This window comes from Myzus persicae, unplaced genomic scaffold, assembly GCF_001856785.1.
Source record: "Myzus persicae strain clone G006 unplaced genomic scaffold, MPER_G0061.0, whole genome shotgun sequence".
In the NCBI taxonomy this organism is placed as follows: domain Eukaryota; kingdom Metazoa; phylum Arthropoda; class Insecta; order Hemiptera; family Aphididae; genus Myzus; species Myzus persicae.
Genome location: NW_019104000.1, coordinates 381,775 through 401,208, shown reverse-complemented (window position 1 = coordinate 401,208; position 19,434 = coordinate 381,775). Strand labels below are relative to the sequence as shown.

The window sequence follows — 19,434 nt, the reverse complement described above, 5'->3', positions numbered from 1 at the left end:
AACCCGTTTTTTCGAATGCAATGATTTATAACTCATTTGATAAATGTAAGGTATACCTAAAACTATTGTTTTAATTCAATTGTAGTAATATTAAAACCATTGTAACCGTTAAACCGACCCTTAGTCATGTTTTTAGATAACGACGTACAAGTTTTGTCTTTTAGAGAGTGCTGCAGTAGTAAATACTATCTATAATACGATATTTGTTAATTTTCCAAGAGTGCTAACTTACATACGATATTATTGCTTTAATTGTTTACGTCCCATTTTACATATTTTATATTGTATATTAACATATGACGCAATATCCAGTGGCGTATTTATCGGCATAAAAAGTGTATAAAAAAAACTAATAAAAAACGTGTCTTTGCTGATCTTAACTCGTCTATCTATTTTTTCATTGCCGAAGTAATTTATGAAATAAATGGTCCAATTTGTTTTTGTGTTGCACTTATCTGAAACACGTATGGTGATTTTTTTTCGAAGATTGTGAGTGCGCGCCGTGACAAGTATCGTGTACCGTCATATGATCACGATTATATCTTCCGCTTTTCTAAGTAGGTTATACGTTATTGCAGACATGATGGTATATTAATATGTATACCATCCATACCGTAATGGGACGACAAAATGTTTATTTTTTCTATGATATTTACTAGTCTTATTTGGTTACTAGGTCGAACGGAAGGAGAATGTACTATAATAATAGTCATTAGTTGTTTTGTATTTTTTGGTACGTTCTTCTAATAATCACGAATGACTTAAGCAAAAAGTAGACTCGGTTAGTTGTCACAGGCCTAACTGTAGTTTTTTCATAAATTTATTGAGACGCATAGTTAGTATTATGTGTATAAATTGTAAACTCACAATACCTATATGAAAATGTAGATACACACAAATTAATATGATATTTTTTAGAATAATTTCCTGTTATCTATGATGGCTGCTCTGAAATTGTGACTTTTAATTACTGAATTACATTTCTTATTATGTGTGTTGATTAAATATTGTTAAATGTTAAAAGCAGTCCTAATTGTAGTAATAAATTGTTATTCTATAATATATGTATATATTTATATAATATGTTATCGCATATTTTTTTTTAAATTGTTCTATATTTGTATATTGGTAATTTGTTAAGTGTAGCAGTATGTACTGAGGAAATTAGTCCACACTAATATTGTACTTATACACATCGATTAGTTACATTGGATACACGAAACTTTATAAAATATAATATATTTTGCAATTTCTTCTATATTAACGTTCATCAATCCATCTGCAAAGATAGGCAAATATAATAAATAAGTGTTCAACAGCTTATATTATCGTTTGAAGTTCTACCGAAACAAAAAATTATTATTCAAAATTCAAATATAGAGATGCCTGTAATTAATAAGTAAATATGGTGAATATACCAAGCGCCAAATGTTGTTTTGCTAGTATTTAATTAATGCATTTTTATTGGCAAAAAAACCACGCCTGTATTTCTGTTATTCAATAAAAAATACCTGCCAGATGTGAGATTTTCATAATTTAAATTTTAAATCAATCTGATACGGAGATGCCATAATTGATTTTTCCGGAGCGTGTTCCTTACCCATAATACGTTCTAATCTCCGAGTATTCATTGTTAAACTTAATTAATATCTACCTAAATAAATCGGTTCCAATACAAAGTGTTGGTAAATTATATTACATATGATGTAGGTAGTAACCTATATAGAATATAAATACATAAATGAATTTTTGTGTCTTTACTATGTACATATGTTTAGCGACTTGCACAACTTACAAGGTGATTCACCGAGCCTGCTCATCCCCATTTTTTCTCTAATGAATTTATTGAAATTCTGATTTTTGTTGTATATCTATATGACTATATATATATATACTCAAGGATCGAATTTAAGTACACATAAACACTTCAAAACTCAGAATTTGAATAAATACATCATTAAAAGAAAATTTGACGGCGAGCATAAATATGATGTCATACTTATAGTTAGATTGGATTAAGTTACTCGTATCTATAATATGATGCTTAGTGAATCATCCTGTTCCTGTATCCTAACCATACGTGCGCGTAGTAACCAATTCATTATTTATGTTAAATATCTTATTACTATATTATGTAAATCACCTGACCGCTGCAGCATTTTTGACTTGTAATTTCTTTGTATTTTATGATTGTTTTTATCTAAAAAAATATTTTTATTGTTAAAACACTTATTTGATGAACTTTACTTTTGAAGTCTTAATATATAGAATGTTTAGGTTCGCAACTCTGCGAATGATTTGCCCTCAACCTCGTAGTCTTTCGTCAAAGAACATCGTTATGCACTTGTAATCGCCTCTTGTGTAAATGCACCAAGGTGCCTATATAACACGCTTCACCAATATTATTGTGTATCGTATGTATAATAATATTATTATATATGCACACGTGCAATAAAAATTGCCACCAGCCAATATCGCTTTCATTTTGTCCCCGGGGCGGCTCGGTGACCCTGTTTTTCGTATTATAATATTATGTTGACTACACCCTATTACAAATATTGTAGTGCATTTAATATTTATATATGTACCTACATACACGCCGTGCAGCGTTAATCGATGTAATATTATTTTATTGTGACTTTCACGTAACCGATTGGAATTTTTACTTGTACGCATGTATATCTTATATACCGTTGGCGTTTAAAAAATATTACGTTTTCAATTCTGAATTTCTGATTACGTTGACAATAAGTGCCTTCCCCACAAATCGATCAATTTTCACAGATATCGCGCATTGTAGTCTAAATTAAACTTATTTTAAATTTGACGGGAATTGTATACACTCAACTCTCAATGTAATCCCTCCCGATTTTGTAAATGCTAAGGCGTAAACGACTGCTGACCCCTGCAGTTGTATATACCTACAATGTATACATAATATATTTACTTACATACATTATTATATATGCACGTATTGTTATTACGTAATAAAATTTTTAAGAATGCGTTCGCCGAAAAATGGCCAGTGTTATAGGGGGGAGAGGAGGAGGTATTTTGCATCAGATCTATCATTTTTACGATTAGGCAGGAAAATAAATTGTTGTGTATGTGTGCACAAAAAAAACCACATTCCTTGTGGTTATCTCATCTCGAGTGCGCGCGCGAGCTCCGCGGTATGTGTATTATACTATACTATATAATAGAATATATTCTATATAGGTATATGAATACAGTAGGACTCCCTGTTTTGCTGGTCGGAAAACCAGTTCCCAAGGACGCGCACGCTTACTACTTTCATTTAATTATTAAAAACGTACATATCACACACACACACATACTTCACATACACACAGTATATATATACATATATATATATGTATGAATTATACAGAGTTGTGTACAATATACGCATGCATGTGTAGAAAGGCACTGGCTGCAGTAGTATGCACTTAAATATAGGTGTTGGTCAGTTTGTCACAGACTTGCCGCTTGCGCAGCCACTGAAGATGTATAATATGATATATATATAATTTCTTCCGATGTAACACAACGCTCCTCAGATGTAGGTGATGACGATGATGATTACTATGAACTCGATGAAGCATTGAAACCTGACAGCTAAAATCGAAACACACGTGTGTACATTATAATTTAAATGACTGATTAGTATATTATATATATATACATATATAAACTCTCTCTCCGGCTTTCTCTTGAAATCTAAGCCGATGGTCTATGCAATATAATATACTATTCACGGCTATTGGATTCATCAGTTTTTATAAAAAAAATAGCCCTTCGATCTTATACAAATTTATTATTGTTATTTTTAAGGACTGCGGCTATACTATGACTTATACTATGATACTATTATTATTTTTATTTTAATATTATAATGTTGTGTATATTGTATTTTGTACGCTGTTTCGACAACAATTTCTCACAATACGGTTATTGTTTTCGCCTCGTCAACAATAAACGCTTTAAATCATAATCTTATTATTTACTTTAATAATAATACACACACAACACACGCACGGTAGTATAAAATATTATGCTTAAACAAAATCATTTCAAGACCGCTCCTATATCATTATATTATTATTATATTTTATAATTATATCGAGTACATTATTAGAACGTTCTTTAAGTGAAACGACAATAACCAGTCATGTACTCATGTGTATTATACGCTTAAAAACAAAAACCTCATGTACGTATAAATACACAATGCTTACAAAGAACAACGATCAAATTCATATTCTCATTCATAATATAATATATACATTATACATACACATAAAAGTTCAAAGTTGAATTGTTTTTTGGGTGGATTATATTTTTCCCTCGAAAATAATTGTCAAATTTGTTGTAACAATATATGTTTATTACAATTGAATTAAAAAAATATTAACTGTTTTACTGCAGTTTCGTATTAATAAATAATAATAGTATATACTACACTGCTTAATTATTGTACCATTATAATTCAATAATTTCGTAGGCAGGTATAGATTGACTATACTTCTCATAAAGTACATAACGGGGGTAAACCGGATCACCACAACATTATGAGCACCAAGTCTCAACAAGTACTGAAGTACAACTCTCATAAATCATAATACTATAATAATTATCCCTAGACGAAAGAATTTCTCTTTTGTCGTTACTTAATATTTCTTCGCGGGGGGAAATAAATAGTTTGTAAAGTAGTGACGGCGATTTGTGTCACGACTCCGATGTATCGAGCGCTATACCTATTTAGTGTATAACATAATATCATAATATTTATATTACTATTTATACTCCTGTAACCCGTAAATCACAGTTATTTGTTTTAAACACGTATTCTGTGTTACAGAATAATAATAAACCTCCTCACGACAAAAAGATATAGGTAGTCAAACAATGGGCCTGGATGACGCTGGTCCATCACCTACAGTCGAGGATTCGATTCTCCCCTCCGTTCACTCCCACTAGCCCCCGGACATAACAATATCCGTCGAAATGTTAACTAAGTGGTGTATTATAATGATATTAACGTGACGTATATGGTATATAAGAATATATTGTAGTAATAATAACATTATGCAGTACTGATTATAAAGCAGTATATTATAGTACCTATATACACGCGCAAGGTGTACTTACAGGATTTTATGTGTTTTTGTTTTTTTCGTCTTCGTTATCGTTTAAATAATAATAAATTATAATTCTATTCGTGTTTGACGAAAAATATACAAACCTCAGCCGTCTTCCTTCTCTATGAGAAGGAATTATGCTAATGACCACGAGAATATCGTAATCTGTCTATATATTATGTATCGTAGAGTATTTATATATATTTATATGTGTATCATATAGGTGCTGTCGTCTGCACGAAACGGTCGTTTACTATATTTTTTCATTACAGTATGTATATTTCATCATTATTTATGCTCAATGTTTAACAGTGTATAACCTACCTTAGCGAACACTACAAGTCGCAAGATGACGACAGAAGCAATGGCGGTCGGAACGGTTTAAAGATTCAGGAAATTTATTTTTTATCTTTCAAATACCGTTCGTCGTCTCACGTTTTTGTTCAGACTCGTTCAACTCAATATTATAATAATATGTATAATGGGGGCTTTCATTAGATTCGCTCCTACGCGTAATTTACAATATAACATAATAATATAATATACTCAACTACTTAACTACACAATACAGTAATACAATACTATACAATACTTCATAAATTATTTTTATAAGACCATAAAAGTTGTGTATTTACGAATATTTCCCGAAAACCACCGATTTTGTTACAAATTTGTTTTTTCATTATCTACTTACACCACGAAAGTACCGCACTGTGGGGTGTAGGATAAATTATAATATAATATTATTGTTATTATACAATGTTGTAGTATGCACTCGATTATAATATCCCATTGCTGTAGTCACGGTCAGCCGTGGTAACGCGTGTCGTGTCGTATATAAGAATATAAAACGTATATAGTGTATATTCCCCTACCCTTCGTGGGAATGATCAAAATCCAGTCGTCCTATAGATTTATGCTTACAAATAGATTTCATTGTGAATATACGTGTGCGTGTTTAATACTGTTTATATTATTATAGTGCCATATATCTCAGTGGCCGTGAAATAACTCAAAATAATAGTCATCTGTATAATATATATATAATATAACTTATTTATTAACTCCTAAGTCTGGAGTTCGTAGATATGTAAGACTAGTAGACTACTGTATAAAGTGACGATATTATATTATTTTGTATTGTTGAAAAGTAGGTGAGGTGGGGTGAGAAGATTACGATAGCAGAGTACACAGTTCTGATGTTAAGTAAAATATAATTAGGTACATATACAAGTTCTTATATGTCCGATTAACCCACCGTTTATTTTCAATAAGACAAATTTGAAATAAAAACATTTTTTAATACGATAATATTATGTTTATGGAGAACAGTTGGCTGCAGCATAACATATAAACCAATGGTACTTATTATAAATCTCAAAATCGTTCGTACAGCCTAATTTATGTTGTTGCGCCGTTTTTTTACTTTTTAGTAGGTATTATCGTAACTCATGATTAATAGTAATTATAATTTGCCTTATCGTTATTCTGTATGACAGCTAAGTATTTAGATTTTTATGGTTTCATCCATAGCTTTTTTGAGTATTCCTTATTTTGCTCCCCCATCACGTCTTGGAAAATAGTGTTCCTGCGCAACTTAAGCTATATAACATTATAAGTATGCAACATTATAGACCAATGCTAGTATCAAAATAATATTTATATCAGTATATAACATATAGTCATGTAATAATCGATCTATGTACCTATTTATACATAAATCTTCATGGCTCTCAGGCTCGTTTCTGTACAGATTTTTTTGATTTGGCTCTACGATGGTTTCTCTAAAAAAAATTCAACCAGACTGGTCGTGCCTACAATATCCTATACAAAACTACTTATTTTATATAGGTATATTTAAATAAGTATTATGTATGGGTTTTTATATCCCGCGAATTTTAATTTACCGCACGTTATACATACCTTAGTAAAACCACGGATATTTGAGCATACTTGTCGTTGCAGACAAAAGTCGTGTGCAAATACTTTATTACATATAGTCTTTTTACGTTGTATTTGTGAGTATGTCATTGTATGTGATGATGATATTGTGATATTATATATCTACTGTATAATTTTTTCGAAAACCTTAACTGGATTAAGTGTTTAATAAAATAAGAAAACTGAACGGGGAAGAATTCAGTATAATATTATAACTTATAATACTATAATAATAATATTATTATTATTATTATCAAGACCGGATTCTGGACTTTTGCCCCAGACGAAATTATTGCTGATATGTAAAAATATTATGTACAACCAGTTTTCAGCATCCGCAGGTCGCTTAGAAAGTAAAGACGTTTGAAGTTATACTTAATTAATTTGCTTATCGCGTAATAATTTAAATCTTCTTTACGCACGTGTTGTTGTTTATATCATAATTTTTCTCTCATTCGCCGAAGTGCTTTTTGTCATTATTTGACCTCAAAACTTGCCACCACACACATAAAATTAAAACAAGCCACAAACGTGTTTTCAATTTGTATTATTATTATTATTATTATTATTGTCTACCCTGCGCGACTTGTTTACGTATGTCGTTGCTGCAGTACACAATAGTCACAAACATTTCAAAACCTTTAAAAAAATGTTGTCCGTCGTCCTCCCTCTTTGTAATTAATAATTATAAATTTAATAGTTTCCACCATTTTAACGTGTTTTTCGTCGAGACTCATTAGACATAGCAACGTGTTATTTTAATTAATAAATGAATTCACAACAGTGTCATGTCGATTATTATGTCTAAAAACGCTGCGATGAATTTCGTTTTCGTTTATCTTGACCGAGCCAAAGGTCAAAACCCCGTGTCTGATATAACATAATTGTATATTTTACATGGGCCAATACTATTCTCGAGTTCTCTTTAATTCTGTCTCGTGGAGCCGGTCGATAAATTTTATAGTTTATACCGAAGACTATAATATAATATGTGTTTTAGTGTCTATAGTCTATACACTCATTAAGAACGATTCGAATTCGTTTAAACTTTAAAAAGAATTTTTTACGAATTAATTTCTGTTAGCCGAGCTTTTAATACTATTAAACATTGGTTCATCGACCTATTCGAATATGCGTCGTCTTCATCCGACTAAGTATTATAATATTAAGTGATAACGATTGATTATTTTTTATATCATCATTAATTGCATTTTTTGATTAAATATTTAAATATGAAAACACAAAACCTTGTTTGTATAAAATAAACACACCTCCGTGATCATCGATGTTGTAGAAATGAAAATCGAGACATACGCAGTGCGCATATTTTATTAAAATATTATAATATGTCATATAAAATGTATTACATTTTATACGCATACATGGAGATATTATTATGATAATAGTATAATATGTGTGAGCGGTGGAAGTATAAATCATTACCTTATTAATTAAACCGTCGTTTTGCGTATGAGATCATCGACTAGATCGAGGTGTGTTATTTGCGGTAATATGTATTTAGAAATAATAATATTAACAAAACCAGATCATCGCATGTTCCGGTTATTAAAAGACCGGCGCAACCAATTTTTCATTACACTATATAATAATCCAATCATTATAATATTTTGACTTTTTAAACAGTTCGGTGCATGCCATTCGTACTCAACTATTACATTCAATGATTAATCGTCATGGACGAACTAACTAATAACAATAATAATAATTATTACACACACACATGTCCACGAACGGCAAAAAACTGTGTTTTTATTCTTACCCAACCACTTCTGTGCTCAAGTCATACACGCACACTCGATATCATTTTATACATTTTATATATGTGCCAGAAGTTCAGAACGGTTTATAAATCATCATCATTCTCATATTATGTACATTTAATTATTACCATTGCGAGTTTATAACTACTCGTTTTTTTAACGTGGTCGGTTGCCATCTATACTTAATTTTTCCCATTCTCGATCCGTATATGTTAATATATTAACCTACACCATATTAAATATATATATATATGTTAATATGATATAGTGACTGCCGCCCTTGTTACAGGCGATATCCACTCGAGACATGTATAAATGTAAGTGAGACTGTAGTGTGTGAAAACACTCGTGTCCGGTTATTTATTTTTTAAATTTCATTTTATTTACAATCCTTCTGCATCGGGTCTTCTTGACTGGGAGGCAACACTGCAGCTGAAAAGGCCCAGTCGCCTGGACTCCAATCCTCCCATGGTTGTATTGTTGTTCTATTAAACCATAGTGGTTATATTGATTTATACGGACTATATGGTTAGTCTTAACTCTAAACATACAAATACCACAACAGTTTTCAATAGTACCTATTTTTAATAATAATTATTACGTATAATTTAATGTCTTCTAATTTAAATATCTAACTTTTAAAATAATATATTTCACTAAAGTTCCACGCGTCGTTTGACGATAGGGTTTAATATTTCAAAAAATTCTAAGACTTCTCCATAGTAAACACTTAATGTTTGACCCTGTTCAATAAATATATTTAAGAGTCCATCTAATCTTTCTTGACCCCTAGTACTTCACAACTTTGTTTTAACAATATTATTAGTTATCAGAAGGATATTTCACAGGTACTTGTTACTGGCATACTGACAAATAACTTTAAAGCTATGAAGACACTAGGAAAAATATTCTCTCCATCACAACAAGAGAAATATTCGTTCTTCACATTTGAAGGATTTTAGGACTAATTTGCGGTTAGCTACCGTATGAGAAGAAGATATTGTCACAGAACAAACCTGTAACTACAGTTGAAGCTGTCTTAATAGTTATCATTAAAAATATATACATTATAATATTATATGATAACTAATTAATACGATATAATTGTAGTTTTTGCTATCTTGAGACTGCTACTGAAAATATTTTCAAAAAACAGTATATTATAAGTACTTTAACGGAAAATCTCATGGGAGCGGAAACTCTTGCGAGGGAGGCAGCTCTCGACTACCCCTTCTTGTAAGTTGACTGCTTTGATAGTGATTAACTTATGATATAGGTACCTAACTACCTATATATTTTTTAATTTAAATTTAAACGATTTATCACACCACCGTGTATTGTAGACAATCCACAGGGTTATTAAAATAATACAATTCTCATTAATCTTCGGAAAATTCGTGATTGCGTGGATTCGGCCATCGGATTACTTGTGTACAAAGCCGACAATGGTTAAGACGATGCTTATACTCTGTATTACTTATTTATTTCATGTGTTGTACGTGTTTAATTTTTGTGGTTTTGGTCTTGCGAACAATCTACAAAAGTAATTTGTATTATTATGAACTGCAATATCTTTAAAATTGTGTGTAACAAAATTGGTTAAAATCACATATCAAGAACTTATCATATAATGGCCACTCATTTTGTCACAAGAAAATTTAATGGCCTTGTATGCGTAAACATATATTCAGTGGAAAAGTCAAGTATATTATTAAATTGATTTAACCATATTTGTTCTCGTTCAAACGTTCGTTGATTGATTATGGTATTATTAAGTATTTTTGTTGTATTTATTTAACTTTTGTAATGTAACATCGCGAACGGGTCGTTTTACGAGTTTATGTTCACCGGAATACGTTTTTTTTTATTTGAAAAGGAAAAATAAGATTTTATATTCTTTCTGATAATAATTATATGTGTACCTACCTAATAATATGTATAATATTATATTTAAATATACGGTAGAAATGTAGGTTATTATGTTATTAGTTTATTACTGTAGGTAATATCCAGGTACTTATTGCAGGTAGACGATTGACATTTTTGAATTATAATATTTTTTTTGTTTGAATGATTTGGCATTATTGTATAAGTACATATATATATATATTATATATACCTGTTGGATTTTTTTTTACTCGGGTAAAAACGCTTCGCATAAACTAGATTATTGCTATTATAGGTATACGATTTTCTATAAGTAGGTATAGGAGGTAGATATCTATATCACAACGATTGAAAGTTTTGAGCTAAATATCTTTTTTTAAATAGGTCACGTCATAATATATATTGTATATCAATAAATTGAGAATGCGTCCGTATTGGATGTTCAGTCAAACGAGAATGTTTTGGTAGAGCAACCTACTTATATTACAAATTTTCATATGAACTGTTACAGTTAAAAGGATATCATTTTAAATTGAATATTGTTAGGTTTTTATTATTATTATTTTAGTTGAACATAATTGTTAATTAATTATCGGACAGTTTACTATGTTTGCTTCTGAAGCTTAATGTATGTTTAATGTGTATATGTACTCTTGTACAAATCATATTATGTATTATATATAATATGAATTATTAACACTGAGGTCTTATTAATATAGCCATGCTATGCAGGAGTATAAGTTTAAACTTATGACGTGCTCTTTTCGTATCTATTTCACGCTTGACAAAATTAATAATCGTTATTATAATATATTATATATTTTTAGAATATTGGGACGACCAAATATTTCCGTACAATTCAAAAACAATAGATATTTAGAGCGCATTAGCAGCAAATTCCCTCTTCTCGTACACCACAATCCATCCCCTAGAACACCACATACATTATTACATTATTATTGCGATTCTTATGTACTAATTGTTGTTATTTGTTATTTATTTATATTTTTTACTGCGTAGGTATCATAAACCAAGGACATAGGTGAAAATACAATAAGCTAAGCTCCCCCCCCCCCAAATCTCAATCACTCTTTGCCCCTGCGCAACGGATATATATTGTGATGCAAAATGGTGTTAAAAAGTTTTTTTTTTTTTGCTGCAGAATGGAGATCGCATCGTTTGGGAATTCCACCAAGTCACTCTGAACCGTGTGCCCGGTTACGGGTTCGGAATCGCGGTCAGCGGTGGCCGAGACAATCCTCATTTCGCCAACGGTGACCCGTCAATAGCCGTGTCGGATGTATTGAAGTCCGGTCCTGCAGAAGGAAAGCTCATGTGAGGGCTTTTTACATTATTACCGAAAATAGTCTTATAATGTAGACCCACCCCTTCCACGATATAATATTGAGACGTCCATGCATCTGACGGAAATTGATTTTTCTTTTACTCTCGCAGGGTTAACGACAGAATAATGACCGCCAACGGCGTGTCACTAGACAACGTCGAATACGGTACGGCAGTTGCCGTGCTGAGGGAATGTGGCGAAAACGTGACATTGTCGCTGAGACGTCGTCTGGTGTTGCCTTCAAACACGCCACACACGCTGCGTATTCATCTGAATAAGACCAGGAAAAAAGACGGTAATTATTCGGATTACTAGACGTATACAATATACATACTAGGCTGGATAACTTAAACAGTACCGTCAATTTATAAGTCGAATATATTGTAAGTCAAAGCGATGAGTTTCTAATTTAATTATACAAGGAAACGCCGTACATTTTAAAATATTGTCAAATCAGAATGTTTAATAGGTACCTATCATAATTTTTCGAGTTAAATTGTGTATGGAAAATTCAAATTTCAAACCAATAAAATCTTGTAAAATATAACATAATATGAATCAACGTTTTATAATATTTTTTAGAAGTACTATAGCCATAGCCTATATTCTATAACTATATTTACTACGAGGGATGTAAGTTATTCCGAATTCATGCTGTGAACACGTATATATTGAGGGCGAATATAAGCGATTTATTTGATCGATACATAAAATATGCAATATATACTCGTAATATTAAATATATTTTTACATTTCTGTATATTTTATCGCTTTTAGATTTTGGAATCGTTTTGGGAAGCAGGATTTTCATCAAAGAAGGAACAAAGGGGGGCGACAACAGTGTACAGGAAGGCGACGTGCTGTTGAAGATCAACAATCATTCGGTGGTGGATGGCATGACGCTTAAAGAAGCCAGGCGACTGATAGAATCGGCCAAAGACAAACTGAGTTTGACCGTGCGCCGTGAAGGCAATGCCAACGGACACGTTTTACAATATTCCGGTTCGTCCGAACCGACGTCTCTGCACACGAAAGGTATGAGACGAAACGTTTGGTTGTGCCGTTTAAAAGTGAGGTCTCTCTCACTACAATTTTTGCTCTATTTGAGAAAAAAATCAAAACTGCTCTTTATTAACACCGTTGTCGTTTTGTTTGTATATTATATAGAAAATAACAACTATATGGACGGTATCAACGGTTCGGCGTATCCATCGCAAAACTTGTACGTACAGCCACCCAGCAGGAGCATGCTAGAAGAAGCCAAAAGCAATTTGGCGCCGCGTGGACGGTCCCGTAACCCGCTGTTGGATTCCGTTTCCCTGAGCCAGTTGGACAGGCCCACATCTGCCATGGACAACAACACGTCTGGTATAAAAAGTAATCCATATGCTACGTTTGCTGTGTTCCTTAGCGTAAATTGGCTTTAATTTTTCTTCACAGAACACAATATATTTGACAGATCCCCTTTCCCTCAACCACTTTTAACGAGAAAATCTAAATTCATAAACTGTGTATTTAGTTTAATTGACTATTACTAGTTAATAGTTTATACTATACACATATTTAAGATTCCAAAAACTTTTGAGTGCGTATACTTTAACGAAGTTTTAGACTTTCAAGTTTACTATTTTGGCAAATAAATTTAAGTTATAAGTAGTTAGAACATTTTAATACGTTCACATTTAATTCTACATTTGTAGAGGTAAATTTACGCTACAATAGCTGCCTTTTAAAATTGTAATTCATAAGGCTCTGTGTTGTATTTTTATAATGTTATATATAATATAAAAATGCGGTGTTTTCTTTTATAGCCAACAATTTGCATAACGGTGATCTGGGACCTACGTACAACCATGGTCGTAGTAGAAGTGGCGCTGAAGACCATTCGGAACCTCCTCGTCCGCCACCACCAAGACCCGAAGGTACAAATAATACGATAATACATTTTAAGAGCGAAGAGCATGTTATCCCGTGTTATCTCTTTCTTAAGCTGGCTTGTGTTCTTTCGTCGTGTTTTTACAATATTTTAATTTCTTATCGAGTTTTGAGTGGTTTTTAGTTCGAAAACATTACATACTCATCAGTCATAACACAATTATAAAAAAAAAAACCGCAAAAAATAAAGTGAGATTACAAATAAATAAATAATGTTCATGATTAAGTTTAAGATTGACAATAGGTGACTAAATAGTATATTTAGACTTAAAAAATGTTCTTATTTTATTATAATTCAAAAACAAATACCTAACTATAGATATTTGACATTTTCACCAAATGTCAATATCATTATTTTTTAAATATCTTCTCTTTTTTGAGCTAGTTATAGACATTTGACATTTTCGATTTTTTTTAAAAAAATGTGTCTTTAAGTATAAAACAATTATATGCTTACTTAACATATTTTAATATCACAACCAGCATATATATGCAATAAGCAAATGTTTAGTATCATACACCACCAAAGCATTGGAATATGATGTGTGTAGTCACTTGAATGCTTGAAATTAATAAAATTAGTCTTCAAAAATTGAAAACTGTGTGAAGGGGGAGGAAGCACTGGGACACTGAATTCTCGAATATGTTTTTGATTACAAATTAAAAAATTATTTCTTAAAATTTTTTTTCATAATTATTTTATAGACTATTACAGTACAACTAGACAGTTTTATGAAGATACTCTACCTCAAAAATCAAAACATTTAAAGTAAGTTGTTAAACATAGAATCAATAGTTAATACATAACAGTGATGACTGATGAGCAATTAAATTAATTTCAAATTTTATCAACAGACCTGATCCTCGGTTTATTACATTCCAAAAAGAAGGGTCCGTTGGTATTCGATTGACGGGTGGCAATGAAGTTGGCATATTTGTCACTGCTGTGCAGCCAGGAAGTCCCGCATTCACCCAAGGTTTGCAACCAGGTGACAAGATATTAAAAGTGAATGATATGGATATGAAAGGAGTAACTCGCGAAGAAGCTGTGCTATTCTTGTTGAGCCTTCAAGATCAAATACATCTAATCGTTCAACACAGACGTGATCAATATGAACAAATTATGAACAATCAACGGGGCGATTCGTTCCACATTAAGTAATTAATAACGTTAAAATTAAAGATTTAACAGTGTTTTTAATATCCATATGTGCACACTGTAGGACTCATTTTGACTATGAACAACCCAACAAAGGTGAAATGAGCTTCTGCAAAGGTGACGTGTTCCATGTAATGGACACATTGCACAATGGTGTAGTTGGTTCCTGGCAAGTATTCCGTATTGGGAGAAACAATCAAGAAGTCCAAAAAGGTATAATACCGAATAAGGCTAGAGCTGAAGAACTAGCTACAGCTCAGTTTAATGCTACTAAGAAAGAGATGAATGCTTCAGAAAGTAAAGGTGGTTTCTTTAGACGCCGAAAACACAATCACCGCAGATCAAAATCATTGAGCAAGGTAACAAAATCATTAACAATATTTTTTGAGAGAAATGTGAAATATTTATTGACTTTATCATAGGAAAATTGGGATGATGTGGTGTTTGGGGATAGTATAAGCAAGTTCCCAGCTTACGAAAAAGTGGTGTTGAGTCACACAGGGTTCGTGCGACCAGTCGTTTTGTTTGGACCGATATCAGATATTGCCCGAGAAAAACTTACCAAAGACTTCCCTGACAAATTTTTATCTCCTCGTAAGTATTACCTGTTTATTATGCTTGCATGTTGACATTATTTTTAATAATAGTATATTGATTTCGTTTCATAGAACTCGAAAACAACACTACTGACGGAAGCAAGAAAATCAGTGGTATAATACGGTTAAGTGCTATTCGTGATATCATGGACCGAGGGAAACACGCTTTGTTAGATGTTACTCCAAATGCTGTTGACCGTTTAAACTATGCTCAATTTTATCCTATAGTCATCATGTTGCGTGCCGATAACAAACAAGTGATCAAAGAGCTACGTGCTGGGTTACCAAAGTAATGAGTATTAAATCATTATGTGTATATTAGTACTATTTACCATTGATATTTTATAGAACTGCACACAAGAGCAGTAAAAAGCTATTGGAACAATGTCAAAAATTAGAAAAAGTGTGGTCTCATGTATTTACTTCATCGCTTACACTAAATGGAGGAGACGCTTGGTATCGCAAACTTCGAGAACTAATCGATAAACACCAGAGTTCTCCAACTTGGGTCAGCGAGACCAAGGTATTGTTATTACCATACATATGATACAAACATTTAAAAAACAGTATTCTAAAACCATAAACATATTATTATTTATAGACTATAGACTTCCTATCGGATCTTTATTTACTTCCTATGTCATATCCATTTTGTGACCCTTATGTTATTTCTAGTGATACTGATTATGATAGAAAACCAAATGATTTTTTTGGTTACATATGAAGTTCCTATTAACTACTTGTATGTACTTTTGCTGTTTATAAAATAATATTATATTGCATGATTAACGGTTTATTTTTAATTTTATTTTCCTTTCATCCTAAACTACAAAAATAATTTTCTAATTGACATTATCATACTAGGTATTATTTACTAACTTTTATTTTATAATGTATTGTTTACTTCAGATATCGTTTATGTTTGATTTGATAATAAGTAATAAATAATACAAAAATATTTCTATTCCTATTTTCTGTTTAATTCATATTCACTTATAGATAATTGATAATATAATTATATATATAATATAGTGTTCTTTATTAACGTGTATTTAATTTGTGTTTGTAAATTAACTGATTTATGTATTGTGAGTTACTAACATGTTGTTCTGTGTTTGTGGCATGCATTATGTGTTCAGCCTGAAGAAAACTTGTCTGATGATTTGTTATTCCCGATGACTTCCTTACGTTTGTCATATGCATCATCTCCCGAAAGTGATATGGAGACTAGTAACACAACATTAGCATCCCCAACTTCTACTGCAGCGGCCAGTCCTTCTGCAATTGGTTCAAGACTGGTAAAAAGTTCAAGTGATCCAAGTATTACAACTCAGGATGACTCTGCCATTCCTAATTATAATCCACCTCCGCCATATTCACCTTCAGTGTTTAAACAGGTATGAATTAGTTATTAATTTACAATAAAGAAACGTATAAAATAAAAAACTCATATAAAATACATTTTTATTTGAAGAAGACTATTGTTTATCTCCACATTTAGTTTAAAAAAGTTAATTGATTTATTGTGTTTACCTAATTCTAATACAAATTAATTAACTATAATAGGCGAGTTATGAGCCTCCTCAAACATTACGCATGGCTGGTCCTCCTACTCACACAACATTAATGGTAAATGGTAATGGACCACCCGATCTACCGCCCCGCGTTGATAGAAACACAAAACCATTGCATGGAAATCGCGCTAATGGTCAAAGATCAGCCACAGATAGATTATTCAGTCCAAACGGTATGGAAGATATACCTAATTACATAAATGCAACTCCCCATCATCAGAGGACCCATACCAGCACTAGTAAACAAGTATGTTACAAAAAAATTCTTGATAATGGTTTAATATAAAATAAATCCGTATTTATCTTTCAGTTGTATGATATGCACAATAGCTATGACAGTGTATCATCATATGATAGTTATGGCGTACGCATGAATGGAGGCTGCAACGGTAGTGCAAACCTTACAACAACTTTGTGTTCAAACTCACAGGATGATCTTAAATCTGGCAGCAATAACACTCTAGGTAGACATCATGATCCTTATAGATTTACTAGGTCAACTCAACAACCAGTTGACACTAAAATATCAGACTATCCAAAATACAGGTCAGTAAATTCAATTTTTTTTTAACTTTTTTAAAAAATGTCTTCAATTTATATTTCTGATTTTATAGGAATATTTCAAAATTAAAAACGCTACAGTTTTATAGAAGCTTGAATATTATTGATCCAATAAATGATATAGCTTATTCTTGTAAAAGATATATTGTGTAGCTTTGATATAAATACATATTTTCTAGCATTTTATTGTAGTTTTCTGTAGTTTATTTATTTTTGTTGTGTTTATCACGTGTAGTGTTGTATACTTACATAGTACCTTGTTTGTTTGTAGACCTCCAGGTGGTACTTCTGGAGGTATGATTGAGTATGCCACTAGTAAACCCCTTCCATTGCCAAAATCACCTCCACAGCAACAATCTTATAAACCTGTACCACCTCCAAAACCTAAAAACTACCGACCACCAGTACAGCAGCAACAGCAACAACAACAGCAGTATTATCAACCCTCTCCAGCTGGTTTCCAGCACTCAAAATCATTCAGCATGGCAGATAGCACATATTCATCACATATGTCTAATGGGGTGAGTAATTTTAATGATGGTTGTCTTCAATAAATCATTTATTGTCGAACATTTTTAAGATTTCAATTTTGAACTTATATATAATATTTAGATGCCATCATCACCTAGCAAGTATTCATCAGAATCAACAGATGTGAATACTGCTGATTCGGGTCATGGCAGTAGCTTAGATAGGGGTTATGATCGACGAGGTGGTAATGGACAACAGCCTTCTCAACAAATGGATCGTAACCATATATACTACAAACACCATAGAGATCCAAATGCACTGGACTTAACACAACATCGTGACCAAAGAGGTAGCGCATTTGAATTGTACAAGAAGCCATCAGTGGCCGGTGATCATAGAATGTCGAATGGAGGGGACCACAGAATGACAAATGGCGGTGATCACAGAATGTCTAATGGCGGAGATCACAGGTTGTCAAATGGTAGTGGGCACTACAATGTGGATGCGCTTCGGTGACAACGACAGTATCCGGTCAGATTTTAAAGGTGATTTGACCGGGTTCAAATGAGCATAAACGCTTACCTAAAATTTTATCTCATCGAAAATTATATATTATAATATACATATTTATAAGATGTTCATAAATTTGTTTTTTCAATTGATGGACTGATTGACAGTAATTTATTTTTTTTTTTTTTGTTAAGTCTTATGTATATTTTTTTTATTTATTCATATTTTACCGATAAGTAAACTCAGTTGTTTGTTATTATTATTATTTAAATTATTATACTATTTAAATCACAATTTGTATAGTCCATCAAAATTAATTAAATGAACAAAAGTTAAGATAATTTGGATATTTTACGTACAAAATGTGAATTTAACAAGCAACAAAAGTCTGAAAAATTGAGCATGCACTGAATGTACAAACAGTGCCATTCGGTTGAACAAATTAAAAATTGTCGGCTAATTCATGTGGCCAAATTAATAGTACTTGACTATAAGATCAAATTTTTAAATTATATTTCTATAAAATTATTATA

At 31.7% G+C, this 19,434-nt stretch overlaps 1 protein-coding gene across 5 annotated transcripts in view; it reads left to right on the top strand.

Annotated features, from left to right (window-relative positions):
• LOC111037463 (tight junction protein ZO-2-like) overlaps nt 1-19,090 on the top strand; it is a 38,473-nt gene extending 19,383 nt beyond the window's left edge. For 4 of the 5 annotated variants that reach the window (XM_022320049.1, XM_022320047.1, XM_022320052.1 and 1 more), the window contains 16 exons: nt 11,913-12,085; nt 12,206-12,390; nt 12,873-13,130; nt 13,263-13,472; nt 13,907-14,017; nt 14,736-14,799; nt 14,886-15,188; nt 15,254-15,548; nt 15,612-15,783; nt 15,858-16,074; nt 16,134-16,308; nt 16,925-17,182; nt 17,352-17,606; nt 17,670-17,905; nt 18,192-18,441; nt 18,533-19,090. In XM_022320049.1, the coding sequence (XP_022175741.1) occupies nt 11,913-12,085; nt 12,206-12,390; nt 12,873-13,130; nt 13,263-13,472; nt 13,907-14,017; nt 14,736-14,799; nt 14,886-15,188; nt 15,254-15,548; nt 15,612-15,783; nt 15,858-16,074; nt 16,134-16,308; nt 16,925-17,182; nt 17,352-17,606; nt 17,670-17,905; nt 18,192-18,441; nt 18,533-18,907 (3,537 nt within the window). In that variant the 3' untranslated portion in view covers nt 18,908-19,090. The remainder of the gene's footprint in view (nt 1-11,912; nt 12,086-12,205; nt 12,391-12,872; nt 13,131-13,262; nt 13,473-13,906; nt 14,018-14,735; nt 14,800-14,885; nt 15,189-15,253; nt 15,549-15,611; nt 15,784-15,857; nt 16,075-16,133; nt 16,309-16,924; nt 17,183-17,351; nt 17,607-17,669; nt 17,906-18,191; nt 18,442-18,532) is intronic. The other variant, XM_022320048.1, reaches the window with a different exon arrangement.
• The last annotated feature ends 344 nt before the right edge of the window (nt 19,091-19,434 follow it).